Here is a 21,415-nt window from a genome sequence, read left to right on the forward strand (position 1 = left end):
CGAAAAGTAAATAAGCAACTTGATCGAAAAACGGGTCCCAGTGGCCGAAAAATGGCTCGGCTGAATTTATCGCAATATTCCATTCGGCAAATATTGAAAAATGAGATCGGGGTAAAGCCATTGAAATTCCAAAAGATGCAAGAACTTACACCGCAACAGAAAGAAAATGTACTCAAAAGAGCTAAAGAGTTGCTTCGCTTGGCCGAAAGTGGTGAACTACCGATTTTGGATTTCTCCGATGAGAAAATATTCGTTGTCCAGCAGTTAGTAAACAAACAAAATTATCGTGTTTACTTGCCAAAGAGGTCATCTGAAAATGTGCACCTTCGGTTGGCCACCAGAACTCAAGTGCAGAACTCGGTTGGCCACCAGAATAAATGCCGAATATTATCGCGAAAATATTCTGGAGTGTGTATTAAAGCCTTGGGCACCCAAACATTTTGGCCGCAGACCTTGGACATTCCAACGTTTGGAGGCCCTAATTCGTGGCAAAGTTGACCAATTCGAACAAGTCTAAACATATTCTAAAATTTGATGCTATTTCCGACATTTTTTGCTTTCATTCAATAAAATTTTAAAAAAGTTAAATATTATGGCCTTTGATTTTATTGCATTTTTTTTATCTCACCCGTATATTATTAGAGAAACTGGTTACAAAATCAGAAACTATCCTTCAACATTTCTTTTACCAGTAGCTAGCAAAACTTCCACCAAATGTTTATAGTCTTCTATCAATATTTTTAACCGAGTTCTGTAGAGAAACAACATACAAAATCGAACCCTATCCATACAATTTTTTTCGATCATTTCAATTAAGTATAAACTGCAACATTTGCTTTTATAAAAGTACAAACTATAGTTGTGTCTGGGAAACGTGCTAAAAGTTACCAACCAAAACGAAATAACTAATAACTTTTTTTATTTTGTTTACATTTCAGCATATCTCTCCGATCCGAATGATCTGACCGTCAACAGTTTCATACAACAACAAGATGATTCAAGTTCCTATTTATTTCGTGATAGTGTTGCCAATCAAATCTATTCGGATGTAACATCGGTGCGATCGTTGGCATCGATAGGACTTGGTTCTTCAGATGGCCGTAAGATTATAATACGACGTGTGCCGCAAACACCCACCGAATTATTAAATATTGTTAATCCACCAACACCGCAGTAAGTAGTAGCGGATTTTGTTATTGTATTTGGAAAACAATAGCGATCTTCTTTGTTTTAAATTATTCATATCGCATACGGTCTAACTAATTTAATTGTCTTTTTTTGCTATCTTTGTGGACTTTTCCAATTTGCAAGTTTTAAAAATAGCTGCATTTTTGGAGTGTGCGAGCGTTACCATAAAAGTTGCATAAATTATAGTAAAAATAAAAATATAAAATGCAAATAGAGACAGAAGTGTGTTGGGTTATCTGAATTCTTGTTGTTAGGGAAAGCACCTGAAGATATTAATATCAAAAGTCTGAGGATTAATGGCATGACTTCTTTGATTACACTGAAGTAGAGAAAGAGTTTCTTCAAAGGTTTAATAATATTTTCATCTGATCATTATCGAAATTCCAACCAGCATAATTTTTAAAAATCTTCAGGTCCTCTATGAGGGTTTTCTGTTGTCGGTCTATAAAGTCTTTTCTGGCAGTCTACAAATACTCTTCTCCAGGGCATGTCTGTAATGGAAACTCCCTTCGGGCTTGTAGAAATAAATATGACATTGTTGGTATTTTCTCGAGACAACCTTATTGTCTTCCATACCGTCTCCCTTTCTGTTTATATACATCGAATCTAAAGTCAGCGCAATTAGTGTCCCAACGTTCACTGACTTCACACTTTTCGGTTAAATATTTTTTTGGGCACGTGACTGCAGCAAAAATAACGATACAAGAAGAAAGTAATCTATAAAAACGTGCAAAAATAAGCAATTAAATCGGATCAGAAGCTTTTAAATACCTTTAAAACTATCGCGAAACTAGTTACACTGTGCTACAACAAACAAACAAATCAAAAGGTATCAAATATTAACAAAAGAATCAAGTAATTCACTGACTGAATGACGAACGGCTCAAGCTAGAATCTTGAAATTTTGGGTTTGGTTCACTCTTGGTCCGAAGGTGTCACATAAGACTGGGTTTTTGGAAATTTTGTACTCTTAAATTTAGAATAAGGATCACTGATGGAAATTCACAATACAAATTATGGCGGCCCACACCATAACCATGGCCGGCGCTTGAGTTCTGTTGACCAACCGAAGGTGCACGTTTTCAGCTGATCTCTTTGGCAAGTAAACACGATCATTTTGTTTGCTTACAAACTGCTGGGCAACGAACGTTTTCTCATTGGAGAAAACCAAATTCCGCAGTTTACCACCTTCGGCCAAGCGAATCACCTCTTTAGCTCTTTTGAGTATATTTTCTTTCTGCTGTGGTGGAAGTTCTTTTTGAATTTCAGTGGCTTTACCTCATTTTTCAATATTTGCCGAATGGAATATTGCGATATGCTCAGCTCACGAGCCATTTTTGGGTCACTGCGACGGGGGTTTTGATCAAGTCGCTTCTTTACTTTTCGAACCATTCTGCTGATGTTGCTGTTTTTTTTTCGTCTACTTCGCGATGGTACGAGACACGAAAGAGTTATTCACATTTAAATGCTGGAGTGCTCTAACGATAGCCACTTATGGTTTTCCAGCCGAATATAAAAAAATCACACTATTACGCTTGAATTCCAGCACGAATAACTTTTTTTCTGGAAATTCTCGCCAAAATGCTTTTGTACGCTTGTAAACAATATAATGAGCTGTCACTGGAATAATTTTAACAGCAAAAAATACTGAATGGTACTACATTTGATATAACGAATAAAGGAATAGAGCTGAAATCCTAAAATTTGATATAAATGCCACTGTTATTACCTGGAATTGAGAAATATGTACTAAATTTTGTATTGGGCGAAGAATAGAGCTGAGATTCTGAAATTCGATATAGATGTGCCTGTGATTACGATATGGAAGTGATTTTGGAAATTTGTACTATAATTGTTCGTACTAAGTGGTACTAAATTCGGTATTGGATGAAGGTATCTGAGGTCTCTGTTGGTATCTGCAATTGAGATAAGGAGGTGGTTTTGGAAATATGTACTATAATAGTACGAAAAGTTAAAAATAGTACCAAATTTTGTATTTGGTGTAGGAAATGCAGCTGAAATTGTGAAATTGTATTTTGCCATATCTACTGGTGTCCCGGATTGAGATATGAAACGATTTGCAAATGATTAATGTTACTAAATTTGAGTTTTGGACAGAAAAATTGGATGTTTATTCATTGTACAATGGTTTTTCTAATGACCGCCTTTTGAGACTTTTCGGTGTAAAAGATAAGCTCTTTTCGAAAAAGGAAAAACTTGAATAGAATATAAAACTTTGAAAGTCTAAAAATTTAGTAAGATGTATGAAGTTTTGATTACAAATAATTGTCAAACTGAATAAATTGTGCTTTTTTAAGTACCAGAAAGGCATAAGTTCGTTCGCAGCCAGGGTCAGCTCAAGAATCCACAAACTTTAGGTTAAACCAGTAAACAAAGTCTTCAATTCGGGCGGGCCGACTTTATTATACCCTACACCACTTTGCTAATTTAGTAGAGCTCCACATAACAATTAAAAGTTTTTATGAGAGAATTCAATCATACGCGCTATGATTATAATTATAATTTAAAGTTCAAAAGACTAAATATGCCGAAGCATTTGTATCATTTAAATTCGGACTCGTATTGCCCATTTGATATATATGGGAGCTATATCCAAATCTGAATCGATCTTGATAAAATTTGGCAAATATATTTCTGAGCTGTATTTCATATATTTCCCTGAATATCGTTGTTATGGAGTGCATATTACGGCTGTGGGTAACAAATATAACAAATCGGATGAACAATATATATGGTAGCTATAGCTATATCTGAACCGATCTTCACCAAATTTGACATACTAGCTTCTAGACTCAATTCGGTCGTAAGTGCCAAATTTCATCCCGTTTGGGCAAATATTAGACGTTTGGTGCACAATAAAAGGTAAATCGGACGAAGTTATATATTGGAGATATATCCAAATCTGAACCGATCTCGCTAATTTTGGCAAAGGTATTTCTGAGCTGTATTTGATATATTTCCCCAAATATTATTGTTACAAAGTGCATATTACGGCTTCGGAGGACTAAAATAACAAATCGGATGAACAATATATATATTGGAGCTATAGCTATATCTGATCCGATTTCGATCAAATTTGGCATACTTATTTTCAGTTCCAATCGTACGTGCAAAATTCCATACTATTCGGACTGATATTACACGTTTGGTGCACAAGAAATGGCAAATGATTTGTGCTAAATTTCATCTGGATCGGATAATAAATGCGATCTGTACTTTGTTCACAAAAATAAATGGACAGACGGGCGGACGGACATGCATAAATCGACTCAAAATGTGATTCAATGCAGATCATCCAAAGGAACTATGGGTCTATCTCGTTTCCTTTTGCCTGTTACAAACAAATGCACAAAGACATAATACCCTGACCACCTTGTGGTGTAGGGTATAAACACGAGTTGGTAGATTTCAATTCTTTATAAAATTCTATTCTTTTTATACCCTCCACCTTGAAAAGGAGGGTATATTAACTTTGTCATTCCGTTTCTAACATCCCTAAATATTCGTACGTAGACCCCTTAAAGTTTGTATATTCACGATCAACATAAAATTCTAAGTCGAATTAACGATGTCCGTCCCATATTGTTTGACGTAGATCTTTAAAAACAATTTGTATTGTGTCTAGCATAATTGGCATTGAAAATGAGATATATCGGTCTACGTTTTGGTATAGCCAGCAATATTTGGTATTTTGATGATTGTCGCCACATTTTGTCACGGATTTGTCTAAAAATTGGTAATTGTAGGTCATAATGTGTTCCAATCCCGGTGGCGAATATATAACGAGACCACCCAATATTCGATAATTTGATGATTTTGACTTTTGGTGTTTGTAGTTCATAATGGTTTCTAGCTTCGGTGTCTGAACATTGAATATTTAGGTCCACGTGTTCGGTATTTTGATAATCCTAGTCACATTTGCCGACGAAATTATTTAAAATATGGTATCTAAAAAGATTTGGTAGATGACAATCCTTGAAGTATAAAATTGTCTATAGAGGTTTCCGATTTGGTATGGCCCCATAATTCCTTATTCCAAACCAAAAACTGAGAATCGTTCCACACGTAAAGAGAGCTGAGGCATTGGGCGCCAAAATTTCTACAAATTAATGTTTAATGTATTTTGTTTTAAGTTTATTGCCTCCTCTATGTGCTGTAATTTAAAATTCAGTAGCTCAGTGTAATTTTTGTTACCCCTGAACGAAATAAACAATTTAATGCTATGCGTAAATAGAGCAACTAACTAGCTGTTTTATTTATTAAAATAATTAGCACGAGATACCCACCCCGGCTTAACGTCCAATAGAATATGATTTAAACCTTGTTTTTCAATAAAAAAAATAAAAAAAATACAATAAACAATCAATTGTAACACCTTCCGATTTAATTTCATATTGGGGATCGTTTTAGCGCCAGAGGCTTTTTGCCAACCTCAGATTAAATCAAAAGTTTAGTTGGCGTTTAACAATTCGACAATAAGGCCGGGCTGTTTTAAACGTTTTTCTAAGGATATAAAACGAATAAAAATTTTCGAACGAATTCGAAAAATCCAAAAGAATCCAATAAACTATAAGAATGGCTATGATATAGTGCAAAATTTTTAGAAAAAAAATAATTAATTATTGAGTGAATTTAATTCTTTTATTTAATAAATATTAAAATCTTGCAAGGAATAATGTCACCACGTATGGACTTGGATGCCATGTCCTCAAAGCATTCGGAACATTCGTATATGCGCTACAATCGTATTGCCAAAGTGTAAGTTTGCTGCTTCATGAATTAAAAAAAAATGTAAAAAAAAACTTGAAATATTCCTCTTCAAATTACGTGAAGTTTTAATAGACTGTGATGTTAGTATTTAGCTAATATTGTTACTGTAAAATAACTGCATTCGAATTGTCAGAAAGTCAAGTTATTTTTAGAATACCATCAATCATTCAATATTCAATACCCTTCCTCAAATTCTCCACGTCACACGTTGGCTTACCAGTAAAAAAAGAAGAGAGCATGAGAGAGAGGAAGAGAAAACCAACAACCGCTCCAATACTCGTGTCTGATTACTGGTTATCGAATCGTTTGGCATGTTTTTCGACATTTACTTATCTAATTAGTACCTATTTAAGAGCCAATAATACCGATCAATTTTTGTTCTTCTGGATCAGTTGTGATCTCGATAATAAAAAAACAGAATAACGAGACAACAATTGAATTGTTATAAATGTTTAAATAAACTATAAATTGATAATGAATGTGCTAATGTCCTTTTTGATATCATAAATGAGTATTATGTAAGGCATTATGTAGCTGTATGTCGCATGACACCTAAATGTTTACGGAAAAGTGGGAAATATCGTCTATAGACAAATTGATGGAATCTCCCTCCAAAGATTTACGTGGTGGCCATAACCTTAATAACCTAAATTATGGTAAAAAATATAGTTTTGCAAGTACACCACTTGGGTAGAGATTGTTATTCCTTTATAGTATGTTGGTTATTATGTCCAGTCTGATGGATTGGGAAACAAGAGAAGGTCTCCTAGATCTAGTTGGGTTGTCTCAGCAATGGCCGTCCTAGAATTTTCAATTTTCGTTGCATTTATGTAGAGCAGGAGGAGAGGAGACTGTTTCCTCCTCACAAAATTTTAAAAATTTAACATATTGTAGATATAACCATAGCAATTATATTTGGTACCAGATACCTTATAGAGCTCGGAAATACCTTCGCCAAATTTTATCGTGATCGGCTAAGATTTGGATATAACTCCCATATATATTTTTAATCCAATTTCAGGTTTATTGTGCAAATGATGGCTAATATCAGCCCAAATGAAGTGAATTTTGGGAGGTACGTTTCCATTTGGAGGAATTCGGCTCCGATACATATGTTTTAATATAATCCTTCTCGAAGTGATATGATGCACTCTATAGTAATGTTATTTAGTAGAAAAGATAAAAATTCCGTCCGTCCAGGTCCCAATTATTGCCCGATTCTCAAGAAATTGAAAATGGGGTTAGGGTCGGAATAGAACCCTATTGTATTGACAAATGATCGCAAAATATTAAGGAGTTGAAATGTACCAAAAATAGAAAATTGTTCCTGATTTTGCCGCTGCTCTACAGATCGCAATTATAGAACAATCGACGCGGAATTTTTCATGGGGCTAGAGTCTGGGGTTGGGCAGAAGCCTAACTTTTTGTTTGGACAATATATAGCGGGTAAACAAGACCATAACTTTTATGTGAAAAAATATGACAATTTCCACTAAACCGTGAATATTTTTAATCCCGGTGAAGTCACAAATACATTGAAATGTCACTTCTGAACGTTATAGTGATATTGATAGCCAAGTTATCGGGTACATAGCAAAATAGGTACAATTTATATGAACAAGAAATTGATGTTAGTTATTCCGCTTATAAGGCAAGAACCGTCGAACTGATTTTGACAATCCTCACCATTTCGTAATGGACTCTTAGCAGAAAAGGATAAAATCTAAGAAAATCGCGAAAAAATATGACAATAAACAAGTAAAAAAGCTGTATGTTCCGGCCGGACCGAATTTAGAATACCATTTTGAACGAATTTGGCATTTTTCAAAAAAAGAAAATCCGGTTAAAATTCTGTTAAAATCTTAAAAATACCGAATGTACAAAGCAAAGACATATAGTGTAATAAGATGGGACATTTCATTGTTACTTTGATTCAATAGATGGCGTTGGTAGTAGAAACAAGTAAAAAAGCTGTAAGTTCGGCCGCGCCGAACTACTACAACTTTCGTGGGAAATTGTTTCAAATACCTAACAACACGAGTGAGTGCGTAAATATTTTTGTCCGGTCAAAAAGCTAAAGGTAACATTTGGGCAGCGAAATCTTCCAAATTCGATTTTGACATAAGGGTGCTTTCAACATATTGTAGCGTTGTAGAGTATCACATGGTCGCTCCCGCACGACCATAACCTTTGCTTACTTGTTATTAATAACTGAGTTTGTTTCGCCACATACAAACGTTGGAGTGATTTTTTTTCGAGAATTTTAATCTCCAGGACATTATTCGAAGTTTCTTTTCAAATTAAACAGTAATGTTACTAGGAACGTCCAAAAGAGCTTGCTTCACACGACCATATAACATACACCTTGAAAGATCTTCCATCTATAAAAATGTTATTTTATTTCTCTTGATATTTTCCAAAGCAAACCTATAATATCATATGACAGCAAACTATATTCCTTCATGCCATTACATCTTCTCTCACATTTATTACAATCTAGATAAAGAAGCAATGTTTGCCATTAAATATCTGTCAAATTAAATGTTGATCATTCAGATTTGGATTGTAAATCAATGTGTGGAACGAACGGAGATCCCACATTTTATCTAATGATGTGAATTTAATTGTTGTCAACACATTTTCCCCCAATACAAATGTTATTTATTTCGTCCCCTTTCTCTCTTATCTCTCTCCCTCCCTCCTTCTCCCTGTTTCGATCAAGAAATAAATAAACGTGTTTATTTGCAATTATTTGTATTTTACAACAATTGTTTCGAATGATGTTGTTGATGATGATGATTACAACTGCTGTGTAACAAGTTTATTCTATATGAACGTGAATTGGTACATACATACATCTGTATGTCATTAGTGTACATTTTGATATATATTTATATTTGGGTTTGATGGCACACAATATGTGGGTATTATTCGGAATTAAGTTTTTTTTTTATTAAAGTACTTTTTCAAACGAAAGCGGTGAAGTTGAAACGTGTAGGGATGGCAACGAAGAAATAGGTTGTGTGAATTTTTCTCTAAAGGTCTGTTAAACTTATTCTGCATCTGGATCTTTTTATACCCTACAGCACAAAGTGGTAAGGGTATTATGTCTTTGTGCATGGGGAAGTTTATGTATGCCGTCCGCCTGCAGGTCGCATTTATTATACAATTGAGATCAAAAAAAAATTTGGTGAGAATAGTTAAAATTTAGATATAGCTCCCATATACAGGGTGAGATGAAAAAACTGCAACCCACATCAGACTGCTGTCATTTCTAAGCCACTCGTCCGACAGCTGTTAAAATTATACCAGCGACAGCTCATTATATTGTTTACAAGCGTACAAAAGCATTTTGGTGAGAATTTTCCAGAAAAAAGTTATTCGTGGTGGAATTCAAGCGTGATAGTACGATTTCTTTATATTTGGCTAGAAAACCACAAGTGGCTATGTTTAGAGTACTCCAGCATTTAAATGTGAATCTATCTTTTGTGTCTCATACCATCGCTCGTTACCGTGATACTGGTAGCGTAGCCCGACGTCAAGGAAGTGGACGGAAGAAAACAGCAACATCAACAGAAATGGTTCGAAAAGTGCAAAAGCGACTTGATCGAACCCCGCGTCGCAGTGGCCGAAAATGGCCCGTGAGCTGAACATATCGCAATATTCCATTCGGCAAATATTGAAAAATGAGCTTTGGGTAAAGCCATTGAAATTCCAAAAAGGGCAAGAACTTACACCGCAACAGAACGAAAATAGACTCAAAAGAGCTAAAGAGTTGCTTCGCTTGATCGAAAGTGGTGAACTCCCGAATTTGGTTTTCTCCGATGTGAAAACATTCGTTGTCCAGCTGTTGGTAAACAAACAAAATGATTGTTTTTACTTACCAAAGAGGTCAGCTGAAAATGTGCACCTTCGGTTGACCACCAGAACTCAAGCGCCGACCATGGTGATGGTGTGGGCCGCCATAACAGCCGATGGTCGCTCTCCGCTCGCATTAATCGACCGTGGCATCACAATAAATGCCGAATATTATCGCGAAAATATTCTGGAGGGTGCCGCAAAACTTGGACATTCCAACAGGACTCAGCACCATCGCACTCAGCAAGCGTCACCCAAGAATGGTTACAAAATCAGGTTCCTCGCTTTATTTCCAGCGAACAATGGCCACCAAAATCTCCGGATACCAATCCGTTGAACTATTGTGTCTGGAGTATTTTGGAAAGCAAAGTTGGCACTAAAAAAGACCAAAGTGTCGATCACCTCAACAAAGCGCTTTGCCGGGAAAGGGCCAAAATACAACATTCGGGCAGCGTGTGACGGTTATATTGACGGTTACAAGGTCATAATTTGTGCCAAAGGTGACCAATTCGAACAAATCTAAACTTATTCTAAAATTTGATGCTAATTCCGACATTTTTTGATTTCATTCAATTAAATTTAAAAAAAAAATGTAAAAATTATGGCGTTTGACTTTGTTGCAGTTTTTTTAACTTATCCTGTATATGTTTTTAATATAATCCTTCTCGAAGTGATATCATGCACTTTATAGCAATGTTATTTGGTATAAAAGATAAAAATATCTCCTTCAAATTTAGTGAAAATCGATTCAGAATTGTATATGCCTCCCATATATTAGTTCCCCCTGAAACCAAATTGTAACTGCCCTCAAGCCAAATATTGATAAGTGGTATGATCAACTTCAAATAAATTCTTTTGTTACGGGAGCTCTACTAAATATGCATAGTGGTGTAGGGTATCATACAGTCGGCTCCGACCGACTTTTGACTTTTCCTTACTGGTTTATATATATCGAAGACCTACAAAGGGTGTTCAACGTTAGAGACATTTGAATATTACTAAAAAAAACTCAAAAAGGTAAAAATAGTAAAATTGTGTCAGATGTTGCATTTTTCTCTCAAGTGGCATCTCTACATTCCGTGTTTCAACTCGTTGCGAGTTATTCAGAATCCACCATCTATCTATTCATAAAATCCGACCGACACATCGTGTTGTAATAACACTTCTGTTCCTAATTAAATTAATGACATGATTTATGATGTGATAAACGCGATAGCTTATGTTTTAATTATGCCATAAAAATTATGCCATACGCAATGACACGAACCGGAACCATGTCATGTCATAAAGATGAGATGAGTTATAGTTCTAACATTTAAAAATAATTGGCTTCATTTTTTTTTTTTTTTGTTTTGGCTGTAAACAATAACTATATTTACAAAGTAATAGTCATACCGTGTTTATAGCAACACTATCATATTTAGAGGTTGATATTAGGTACTATTCGTCTGAAAAATACATTTTTAGACACCGTATTGTAAAGACTTTAAATTTGTATCTGAAACAATTCTAACCACATATTACACTGTGTGACATATAAAATAATTACACTATAAAAGTAGAGCTACAAATTGAAGACTCGGCTAAAAATAGAAGTATCGTCTATTTGTAAGTTGACATCGCAAAAGAAATGATATAAGGGGTTTAAGGTCCTTCCTCACTCGCATTTTTTGAAATTTTCAGATTAAGATTCCTTGGAATCCGTTGATATTTGATATATAATGTCATTGGTAATTTTGCAGACAAAGACACGAGGATTATTTTGATTGAAAATGTTAACTCTCAAACCAGTCACCAAAGCGGTCTTTTTGGTCCTTTTGGTCCTTTTACAAAATATTGTTAAAAACTCCCAAGAACCCACACAAATGTCCACATTTTTTGAAAAGTTCCGATTAAGATCTCGTAGAATTCGATAATTCTAGATGTATAGTGGCTTGGATAATGTTTCAAAAAATAATACGAGGATTATTTTAATCTACAAATTTAAACCTCATGCTAGTCAACAAAGAAGTATTTTTGGTCCTTTTTCAAAATAGGGTTAAAAACACCCTTTTAATGTGGTCGTACCAAATCTAAATATTCCTCATAACTAAACTGTGGGACAAAACTCAACTTATTCAACAATTCGTGTAAACTCAAGCAGATTATGAAAGTAGAGCTAAAAATGGAATACTCGTGTATCGGCGTTTTGAACGTTTACATTGCAAATTAACCTAAATAGAGAGGGGAAATTCCCCCTACTCCCAAGGATTTCAGATACAGATTTCTCGGAATCCGAGCATTTTAGGTATATAGCATCTTCGACAATATTGCACATAAAAATACGAGGATTAGTCTGGTATATAATTTTTACCCCCGAGTCACCAAAGGTTTTTTATGGTTAAAATCTCGTAACAATTCAAAAACCTCGTAACAATTCAAAATATTCTACAAAATTGCGACAAAAGTATTTTTTTAATAGTTACAGAGAAACTCCAGCAGATTATGAAAGCAGAGCTAGAAGTAAGAAAGACGTGTATTGTCGTTTTGAAAGTTTACATCGCGATGAAGGCACTTTTAAGGGGGAGGGGGATTCAGATAAAAATTCCTTGATTTTAGGTATATAATGTCTTTGGATATTTTGCAGAAAATAATACGAGGTTTATTTTAATAAATAATTTTAAATCTCAAGCGAGTCACCAAAATAGTCTTTTTGGTGTTTAAAAAATCACCTTAAACAAGATCGTAGCAAGTCAAAATATTCTGAAAATTATTTATCATAAAATTCTACGATAGGTTGTAGAAGATGTCATAAGTCTAAAACGTATCTAAACGCCAGGAACTCATCTACATACATAAAAGAATAGTGAAGTAACTAACTGACCCAGACGAATCGGCTGAAGCTCGAATCTTGAAAATTTGAATAAGGCTGGGTTTTTAGAAATTCGCACTAAATGATCATCAAAAGTACTAAAATGTACTAAAAATTAAATAATTTGTATTAGCCAAACGGAATGAGCTAGAAATCTGAAATTTGGTATGAGGATCACTGGTGGAAATTTGGTATGAGAAACGAGGTTGGAAAGTAAGTTAGATATATGAAGGTGGTTTTGGAAACGTGTACCATGTGTGCGAACTGTACTAAATGGTACTAATTTTGGCACAGTTTGATTTAAGCCGAACAGATGAAGCTGAAATTTTGATAATCTGTTCTGTGAATTACTGTTGGTGGTAGGTTTTAAATAAAGAGGTGGTCTTGGCATTAGATGAAGAGATAGTGCTTGAAATCTAAAATTTTGTATTGGAGTCGCTGTTTATGTGTAGTCAGGACATATGGAGATGGTCTCGAAAATATGTACTATAATTTTACGAAAAGTACTGAATGGCACTATGTTTCGTATTGGGTGAAGGGATAAAGTATTAGCGTCTGTGTTTGAGATTTGGCGGTGGTTTAGAAATGTGTCCTATATTTGTTCGGAAAGTACTAAATTTGATATTGGGTGAAGGGAAAGGACTGGAATCCTCAAATTTGATATTGATATTGTCTGTTGGAAGATATGGAGGTGGTTTTGCAAATGTGTACAATAATTGTACGAAAAGTACTAAATAGTACTGAATTTAGTATTGGGTGGAAGAAAAGAGGTAAAATTTTGAAATTTGAGAAAGATGTTACTGCTTATGGCTGTGGTAAAATATGGAAGTGGTCTTGGAAATTCTGAAGGAAACCAAAGACCTGAAATTCTGAAATTTGATATTTAGGCCACTGTTATGAGATATGTGTTGAGATATGTAGATTGTTTTGAAAACACGACCTATATATATGAGATCTGGTAATGGTTTTGCAAATACGTACTATAGTTGCTCGAAAAGTTCTAAATATCAATAATTTTGGATCACTGTTACTTTCTATAATGGAGAAGTGTAGATTGTTTAGATGTGCGTAGTAAATGTTACTAAATTTGGTATTGGGTGAGAGGTTAGGGCTGAAATTCAGAATTTTTATATTGAGGTCACTGTTAGTTTCTAGGGTTTTCATATGCAGACGTTGAAATAGTTTTGGTCAGAAACTTTGGATGTAGGTCCATTGTGCAAAGGATTTTTACTAACATCCTCTCCGGTTAATTTCACAATGAAAGATTTTGAAAACTGCCACAAACAATTTACACCTACAATCAACGGATTCCAAGGAATCTTAATCCGAAAATTAGTTAATGTCGGAGACTGTAAAACTTGCCCACTCCATTTAGATTACTTTGGTTTGTAAACTTTCAAAACGCGGATATACGAGTCTTCCATATTTAGCTCTACTCTCATAATCTGTTGGATTTTTCCTGTGATTATTGAAAAAAAATTGAATTTGGTTGCACAATGTTATAGCAAATCCTTACAAATCCATAAATCTAACAGTCCGCCAAGAAAAAGCTTTGATATTTATTCAATAAAAAACCACACACAATCTTTACACAATCATGTATATACATATGTATTTAGCCGTTAGATATTCCATTGGAATGTTCATTACAATATCAAGCAAACAATTAAAATTCTAATTAATTAGTAATTCAGACCACTTTTGTGCGGCGTTTTTTTTTTTCTACAATATTATTATCTAACATCAACCATAATTGGTGGACTATCAATAATCAATCGTTGTCTTTCTCCTTCTCTCTCTCTCTCTCTCTCTCTCTAGACTACCCGGCGTCGATGATGATGACGATGAAAGCTACATGGACATGTCGGATGATTCGAATAACTTGAAACCCCGTCAACAGCATTGGGCCAATAAAATGCAATTTGTCTTAGCCTGCATTGGTTATTCCGTCGGTCTGGGCAACGTTTGGCGTTTCCCCTATATGTGCTATAAAAGTGGTGGAGGTAAGTTGCTGGTCTCTCAAAAAAATTCTGTTGGCACTTTTTTGCTTTATTTGTTATTTTGCGATAATGGAAAAGTGTGAAATTAGACAAAACGTTTTTTGATAGACTTTAAGTATTTAAATGCCGATTTCCCGTCTGCGTAACAGATGTAGGAAAAAAATAACAGTTATTGTCGTACAATCTTACAAACAGCTGACTATAATAAATACAAATTTGATTGTCTAGAATGATAAGTGTTATAATTATACGAGTGTCGTTTGAATAGGTTAAACGAACATAAATTTAGATTAGAGTTTGCGATACAAAAGTACCACATAGTAGTTTTGAGATCACAGGCCAATAATTTTTGGCCCGGTCGAAATTAAAAGTTGATAGAAATTATGCACCGTTTTAAGAACTTGCTACAGAGTTCACAAACTTATATAAATATAGTTTAGAATTAGATTTTTTACCTCAAATGGATCACCAAAGAAGTCTTAGGATAAATTATTTGTTTGCCAAATTATATTGAAATCGATTCAGATTGGGATATGGCTCCCATATACATTTTCGGCCGATTTCATGTATTTGATGCACCAAACACGCTATGTATCTCCAATTTCACTGAAATGTGAAATATGGAACGAAATTCGAACCAAATATAAATTTCCCAAATTATATTGAAATTGATTCAGATTTGGAAATTGCTCCCATATATATTTTCGGTCGATTTCATGTATTTAATGCAACAAGCATGCTTTGTATCCCCAATTTCGATAAAATTTGGAATGTATAATGGAATTTGGTCTGAAAATGTATTTGCCAAATAATATTAAAATCGGTTCACATTTGGATATTTGGTACAAAAATAAATTCGCAAATTATATTGAAATCGGTTCAGATTTAGATGTAGCTCTCATATATATTATTCGGCCGATTTCATATTTTTGATGCACAAAACACGATATGTACGTCTGATTCCAACAACATTCGGAACGGGTAACGGAATTTGGGTTCAGCTAGTAACATGTAAAGATGCCACATTTAATTGTTACTTCAATGCGATAGATGGCGTTGTTAGTATAAACAAGTAAAAAAGCTGTAAGTTCGACCGGGCCGACCTTTGGAACGATTTTGGCAATTTTCAAAAAATAAAATACCTTAAAAATTCTGTTAAAATCTTAAAAATACCGAAAGTAGCCGTTATATTAGGGTCTATACGACGACGTGGACCTGCTTAGGCAACTTTTGTCATAAACCATTACAATAATCAAATGTGAAATTTGAATAAAAAAAATCGGGGAATAATGTAGCTAAAATCATCAAAATACCGAATATCGGGAGGTACCGTTATATGGGGGCTATACGAAGACGTGGGTCTGCACATACAATTTTCTGTCATAGACTGTAGTATCCATTACGAACTTCAAATACCAAATTTAAAATATTTCCGGTGAATAATATCGCTAAAATCAGGAAAATACCGAATATTGGGCGGTACAGTTATATGGGAGCTTTACGAAGACGTGGACCTGCACAGACAATTTTCTGTCTTAGGATCTATTTCGAACTTCAAATACCAAATTTGAAGCAATTCCGGTGATTAGTGTCGTTAAAATCATCAAAATACCGAATATCGGGAGGTACCGTTATATGTGGGCTATATGAAAACGTGGACCTACATGGCCTATTTACGAACTTAACCTGCCTACTGGCAAAATAAACATATGTGCAAAATTTTAGCCTTTTATCTCAATTCGTTCGAAAGATAGCGTGATTACAACAAACATCGATAAATCGACTTATAATTTTCCGCTGATCAAGAATATATATACTTTGTTGGGTGTGGCATGAGTATTTTGAGGAGTTACAAACGGAATGACAAAGTTAATATACCCTCTCTGGAGGGTATAAAAATCCATAATTTTTGATCTGAAATTCCATAATTGTATTTTCCAAGACTCTCCATACCCACCTCGTGCACATTACCAAACTAATTATTTAAGAAAAAACATACCATCTTTGCAAACTGCAAAATTCATTCAAAACATATTTTTTTCACAATTTATCTTAAAGAAGATTATTCCCATTCACAGTATCCGGTGCGACATAATGTGCTAAACAAACATTTACATTGTCTATGATTCTAAGTAATATGTTGGACCTGAATATATCTCATCAGAAACAAACAAAAACCTTTCTTTGTCTCCGACACACACTTGCCCACAAAAGTGTGGCATGAGCAAACAAACGAACATAAAAATTATATGTTAAATAAAATCTTGTCAAAAAATTTATTTATTTATTCAAAAGATTGTAAACTACCATCAGTTTGTATTTACAATTAACATCGAGCGAGCGAGAGAGACAGTTATTATTTGTAGCGTGATATTTATATGACATTCAATGTCGGAGTAATTGTTAAAATAAATAGCCGTCTGTCATTTCATGCGCTATTTATGAGCAAAAGTTGTCACCTTAAAAATATGTGTGATATTCTATTGATGAGCATGAACCGAAAATATATTTTAAAATTAAATAAATATTAACACTTCAAAATATATCTTTAAAAGAATAAATAAAGATTTCACACAAAATTCAAATACAAGTACAAAAACATGTTAAAATATTGAAAAAAATAAAAATCCCAAAAATCACTTTTTTTGTTCAGAGACTTACTATTAAATTTGATGTAGAATAATTCTTACTTAGACACTTCCCCCAAAAAATGAAGACAGATATTTACTCGGATTGGATACGTGTTAAATTAACATTAAAAGCAGTAAGGAAACGTCAAAATCGGGCGGGGTCGACTATATGATACCCTACACCACTATGCGTATTTAGTACAGCTCCCGCAACAAAAAAGTTTATATTGGGAATATATGTGAAGTAGATCATACCAACCCCAAAACAAATAATATTGCTATATAGTGCATTATATGACGATATTTATTGGAGCAAAATAGATATACCGGGGCGAGTTTCACCGAATGGTAAAATTCAGTTAAATATGAAAAAATCTATTCAATTAGGGCTGATATTAAATATATGGTGGGCAATGACCGTAGCTATATAAAAATCTGAACCGACCTCCATAAAACTTGGCAGAGGTATTTTCGAGCAGTATCTGATGCCTGGTATCAAATATCATTGTTGTGGAGTGCATATTACGCATGCGAGGGACTTAAAATTCCAAATCGGATGAACAATATATATGGGAGCTATAGCTATATCTGAACCGATTTTCAACAAATATGAACTACTTGTTTCTAAGATGAATTCCGTCCGAAGTGCCGGAATTTGGACTGATATGAGCCATTTGATAAAAAAATAAAAACTAAAATCGGATAAAGATATATATGAGAGCTTTATCCAAATCTGAACCAATCTTGACAAAATTCTAAACAACTATCTGAGCTGTATCTGCTATCTGGTATCAACGATTATTGTTGTGGAGTGCATATTACGCATGTGAGGGCTTAAACCCCCCAAATTGGATGAAATATATATATGGGAGCTATAGCTATATCTGAACCGATTCTCAACAAATTTGAAATACTTGTTTCTAGGATGAATTCAGACGGTATTAACCATTTGGAATGATATTAGCCATTTGGTGCACAATAAACCTGATATCAGATAAATATATATATATGGGAGCTATATCCAAATCTGAACCGATCTTGACAAAATTTTAAACACTTATTTCTGAGCTGTATCTGATATCTGGTATTAAAGATTATTATTGTGGAGTGCATATTATGAATGTGAGCGACTTAAAACTACTAATTGGAGGAAACTATATGTGAACCTACTTTCTCCAAATTCGATATATTTACTTCTGGACTGAAATCGTTCAAAATTCAGGTCATTTGGACTGATATTAGCCATTTGCTGTACAATTAACCTGAAATCGGCTGAAGAGATAAGTGGGAGCTATATATAAATTTGGACCGATTTTCACCAATTTCAATAGGGTTCGTCCTTGGGCCAAACAAATATTGTTTGGAAAATTTCATCGGATAATAAATGCGCCTTGCATTTTGTTCACAAAACTACATGTACAGACGGACTGACATGCATAAATCGGCTCAGAAAGTGATTCTATGAAGATCCTCAACAGTAACTATGGGTCTATCTCGCTTCCTTCTCCATGTTACAACCATTTAAACCTAAAATGTGTTTTTAATACATATGAATTCGTGACGTTTAAAAAAGATTAAGACTTTTGAGTTCTTCTGGAACCCATAGCAGAATTTTATGACCAATAATTTCGTAAATGTAAGATTTTAACCATATTTTAAAAGGACCAAAAAGACCCATTCCCTGACCTCCTTAAGGGTTAAAAAATCTCGTATTTTTATCTGCAATATTGCAGAAGACATTATACACCTAAAATACACGGATTCCAAGGAATCTTAATTGGAAAATTTAGGTAATTTTTTTGGAAATTAACATTTTTTAGTCATGACACTTTTATTTATTTTTTTTATTTACTATTTTATTTTATTTATTAATAAATATTTCCCATTCTTTGCTTTTCTTACAGGCGTATTTCTGGTACCTTATTGTATTATCTTAATTATCTGCAGTATACCGCTATTGTTTATGGAACTATCCGTGGGACAATATACTGGCAGAGGGCCAATTGGAGCATTAGGACAATTATGTCCCCTGTTTAAGGGTAAGTTGATTTAAAATCTTAATTTTTTCATATTAGGTCTTTCTTTCGTAGCTATTGTTGTAAATTGTTACTGGAAGTAATTCGTTTTAATAGTTCTTATATTGAGGGTTTACAGTTACTTGCAACTCCTATTCTTCATTCATTCAGTTATTCAGATTATCCGGGGCTAACTTTTGTGTTATCTATTTAAAAAAATGGTAATCGCAAGACTATTGTATCAATTTTTGGAGAACAATGTTCCGAAACGGTCCATTTTTAATAAAAAATAGCAATTTTGATTTCTTTATTTAGTTTTATTTTTACAAATCAGCTAATTGTGTGCAAGTTTTACAGGAATGTAGCCTGCTTACTTTTTACACTTTTCTTACAAAAAGGGATATAAATCTACCTTAATCTATCAGAAAGAACTTTCTCGATAATTCTTGAAGCCAAAATTGCTGTTTTTTTCTGCACGAAGTATACGTAAGAAAGTTTTGAGATTAGAAAGTTGATTGCAATTGTTTTATAACATGAATGTTGCCCAAGATTATTTGTAAAGCGTATTCATGTAAAAAATGTATAAATAAATAAAAAAAACTAATAGAAATTAGACTGTAGATCAAGGGCTTTGATCTTGAACAGCTGTGGTATAAAAACAAAGTTGATTATTTAATGGAGAAAAACAGGCTAAAGTATCAGTCGGTTTTGCCAACAGATGTATACCCTCATCCAATGTTCGATTATTTAAATATATTTTGACTTCTGTTATGATTATTCAAATTGTTGACCCTCTATGGAGTAGGATCTGAAGAAATGGACCAATATTGTCCATTTCGTATCGGACCTAAATAAATATGATATAAATATTGCGACGTCCCTGGTAACTTCCTCCTCTTTACATGAGATATGCGATAACTTTTAGAAAATGTTAAAATGTGCACGGTGTACCATATACTACCAATCAAAGTATCGCTGACTTGTTTCGAAAGTTATGACAGATAAAAGTATTGAAAATTGTGACCAAAGGGTTCGTAGATATAGAACAACAACAGACAAATTTGGAAAGTGTAACGGAATTTCGTACAAAAAAATTGCCTAATTGTATGGAAATCGGTTCAGATTTGAATATATTTTCGACCGATTTCATGTATTTGTTGCATTAAACGCTGTGTACGCCACATTTCAATGAAATTTGGAATGTGTGATGGAATTTGTCTAAAAAATTTGTTTGCCAAATTATATTGAAATCGGATCAGATTTGCCTATATGCATTTTCGACCGATTCCATGTATTTAATGCACCAAACACGCTATGTATCTCAAATTTCAATAAAAATTGAAATATGTAGCGGAATTTGGTACAAAAATAAATTTGCCAAATTATATTAAAATTGCTTCAAATTTGGATATAGCTCCCATATATATTTTCGGCCGATTTCATAAATAAAGGGCAAATCGGACGAAGATATATATGGGAGCTATATCCAAACCTGAGCCGATCTCCATAAAATTTGGGAAAGGTATTGCTGTGCTGTATTTGATACATTTCCCCAAATATCGTTATTACAGAGTGCATATTACGGCTGCGGAGGACAAAAATAGTAAATCCGCTGAACAATATACATGGGAGCTATAGCTAAATCGATCAAATGTGGCATACTTATTTTCATGCGTAATTTGGTCGTATAAGCAAAATTCCAAACTATTTGGGATGATATTACAGTACGGACGAACATGCATAAATCGACCCAGAATGTGCTTCTATGCAGATCATCAAAAGGAACTATGGGTCTATCTCGTTTCCTTTTGCTGGTTACAAACAAATGCACAAAGACATAATACCCTGACCACCTTGTGGTGTAGGGTATAATAATATAATTGTAAAGTGTAAAAACTACACAACAATTTAATTGAGGCTACGATTATTACGGGGAAGTATATAGATTTATATGTTTTGCTACCTCGAATCCCTCTAATAGCAACAAACATGTCACTCAACTTCAAAAGATTGCAGTTTCATGTACGCTTGGCATTTGCTATGACAATTAATAACTCTCAAGGACAAAATCTTTGGGTATGC

At 34.0% G+C, this 21,415-nt stretch overlaps 1 protein-coding gene across 1 annotated transcript in view; it reads left to right on the forward strand.

Annotated features, from left to right (window-relative positions):
* The window catches only part of LOC101888948 (sodium- and chloride-dependent GABA transporter ine), a 56,415-nt gene that overhangs the window by 25,256 nt on the left and 9,744 nt on the right, over nt 1-21,415 (forward strand). The window contains exons 3-5 of the mRNA XM_059132120.1: nt 939-1,173; nt 14,507-14,691; nt 19,223-19,357. Of these exons, the coding sequence (XP_058988103.1) occupies nt 939-1,173; nt 14,507-14,691; nt 19,223-19,357 (555 nt within the window). The remainder of the gene's footprint in view (nt 1-938; nt 1,174-14,506; nt 14,692-19,222; nt 19,358-21,415) is intronic.

Source organism: Musca domestica, unplaced genomic scaffold (assembly GCF_030504385.1).
Source record: "Musca domestica strain aabys unplaced genomic scaffold, Musca_domestica.polishedcontigs.V.1.1 11, whole genome shotgun sequence".
In the NCBI taxonomy this organism is placed as follows: Eukaryota; Metazoa; Arthropoda; class Insecta; order Diptera; family Muscidae; genus Musca; species Musca domestica.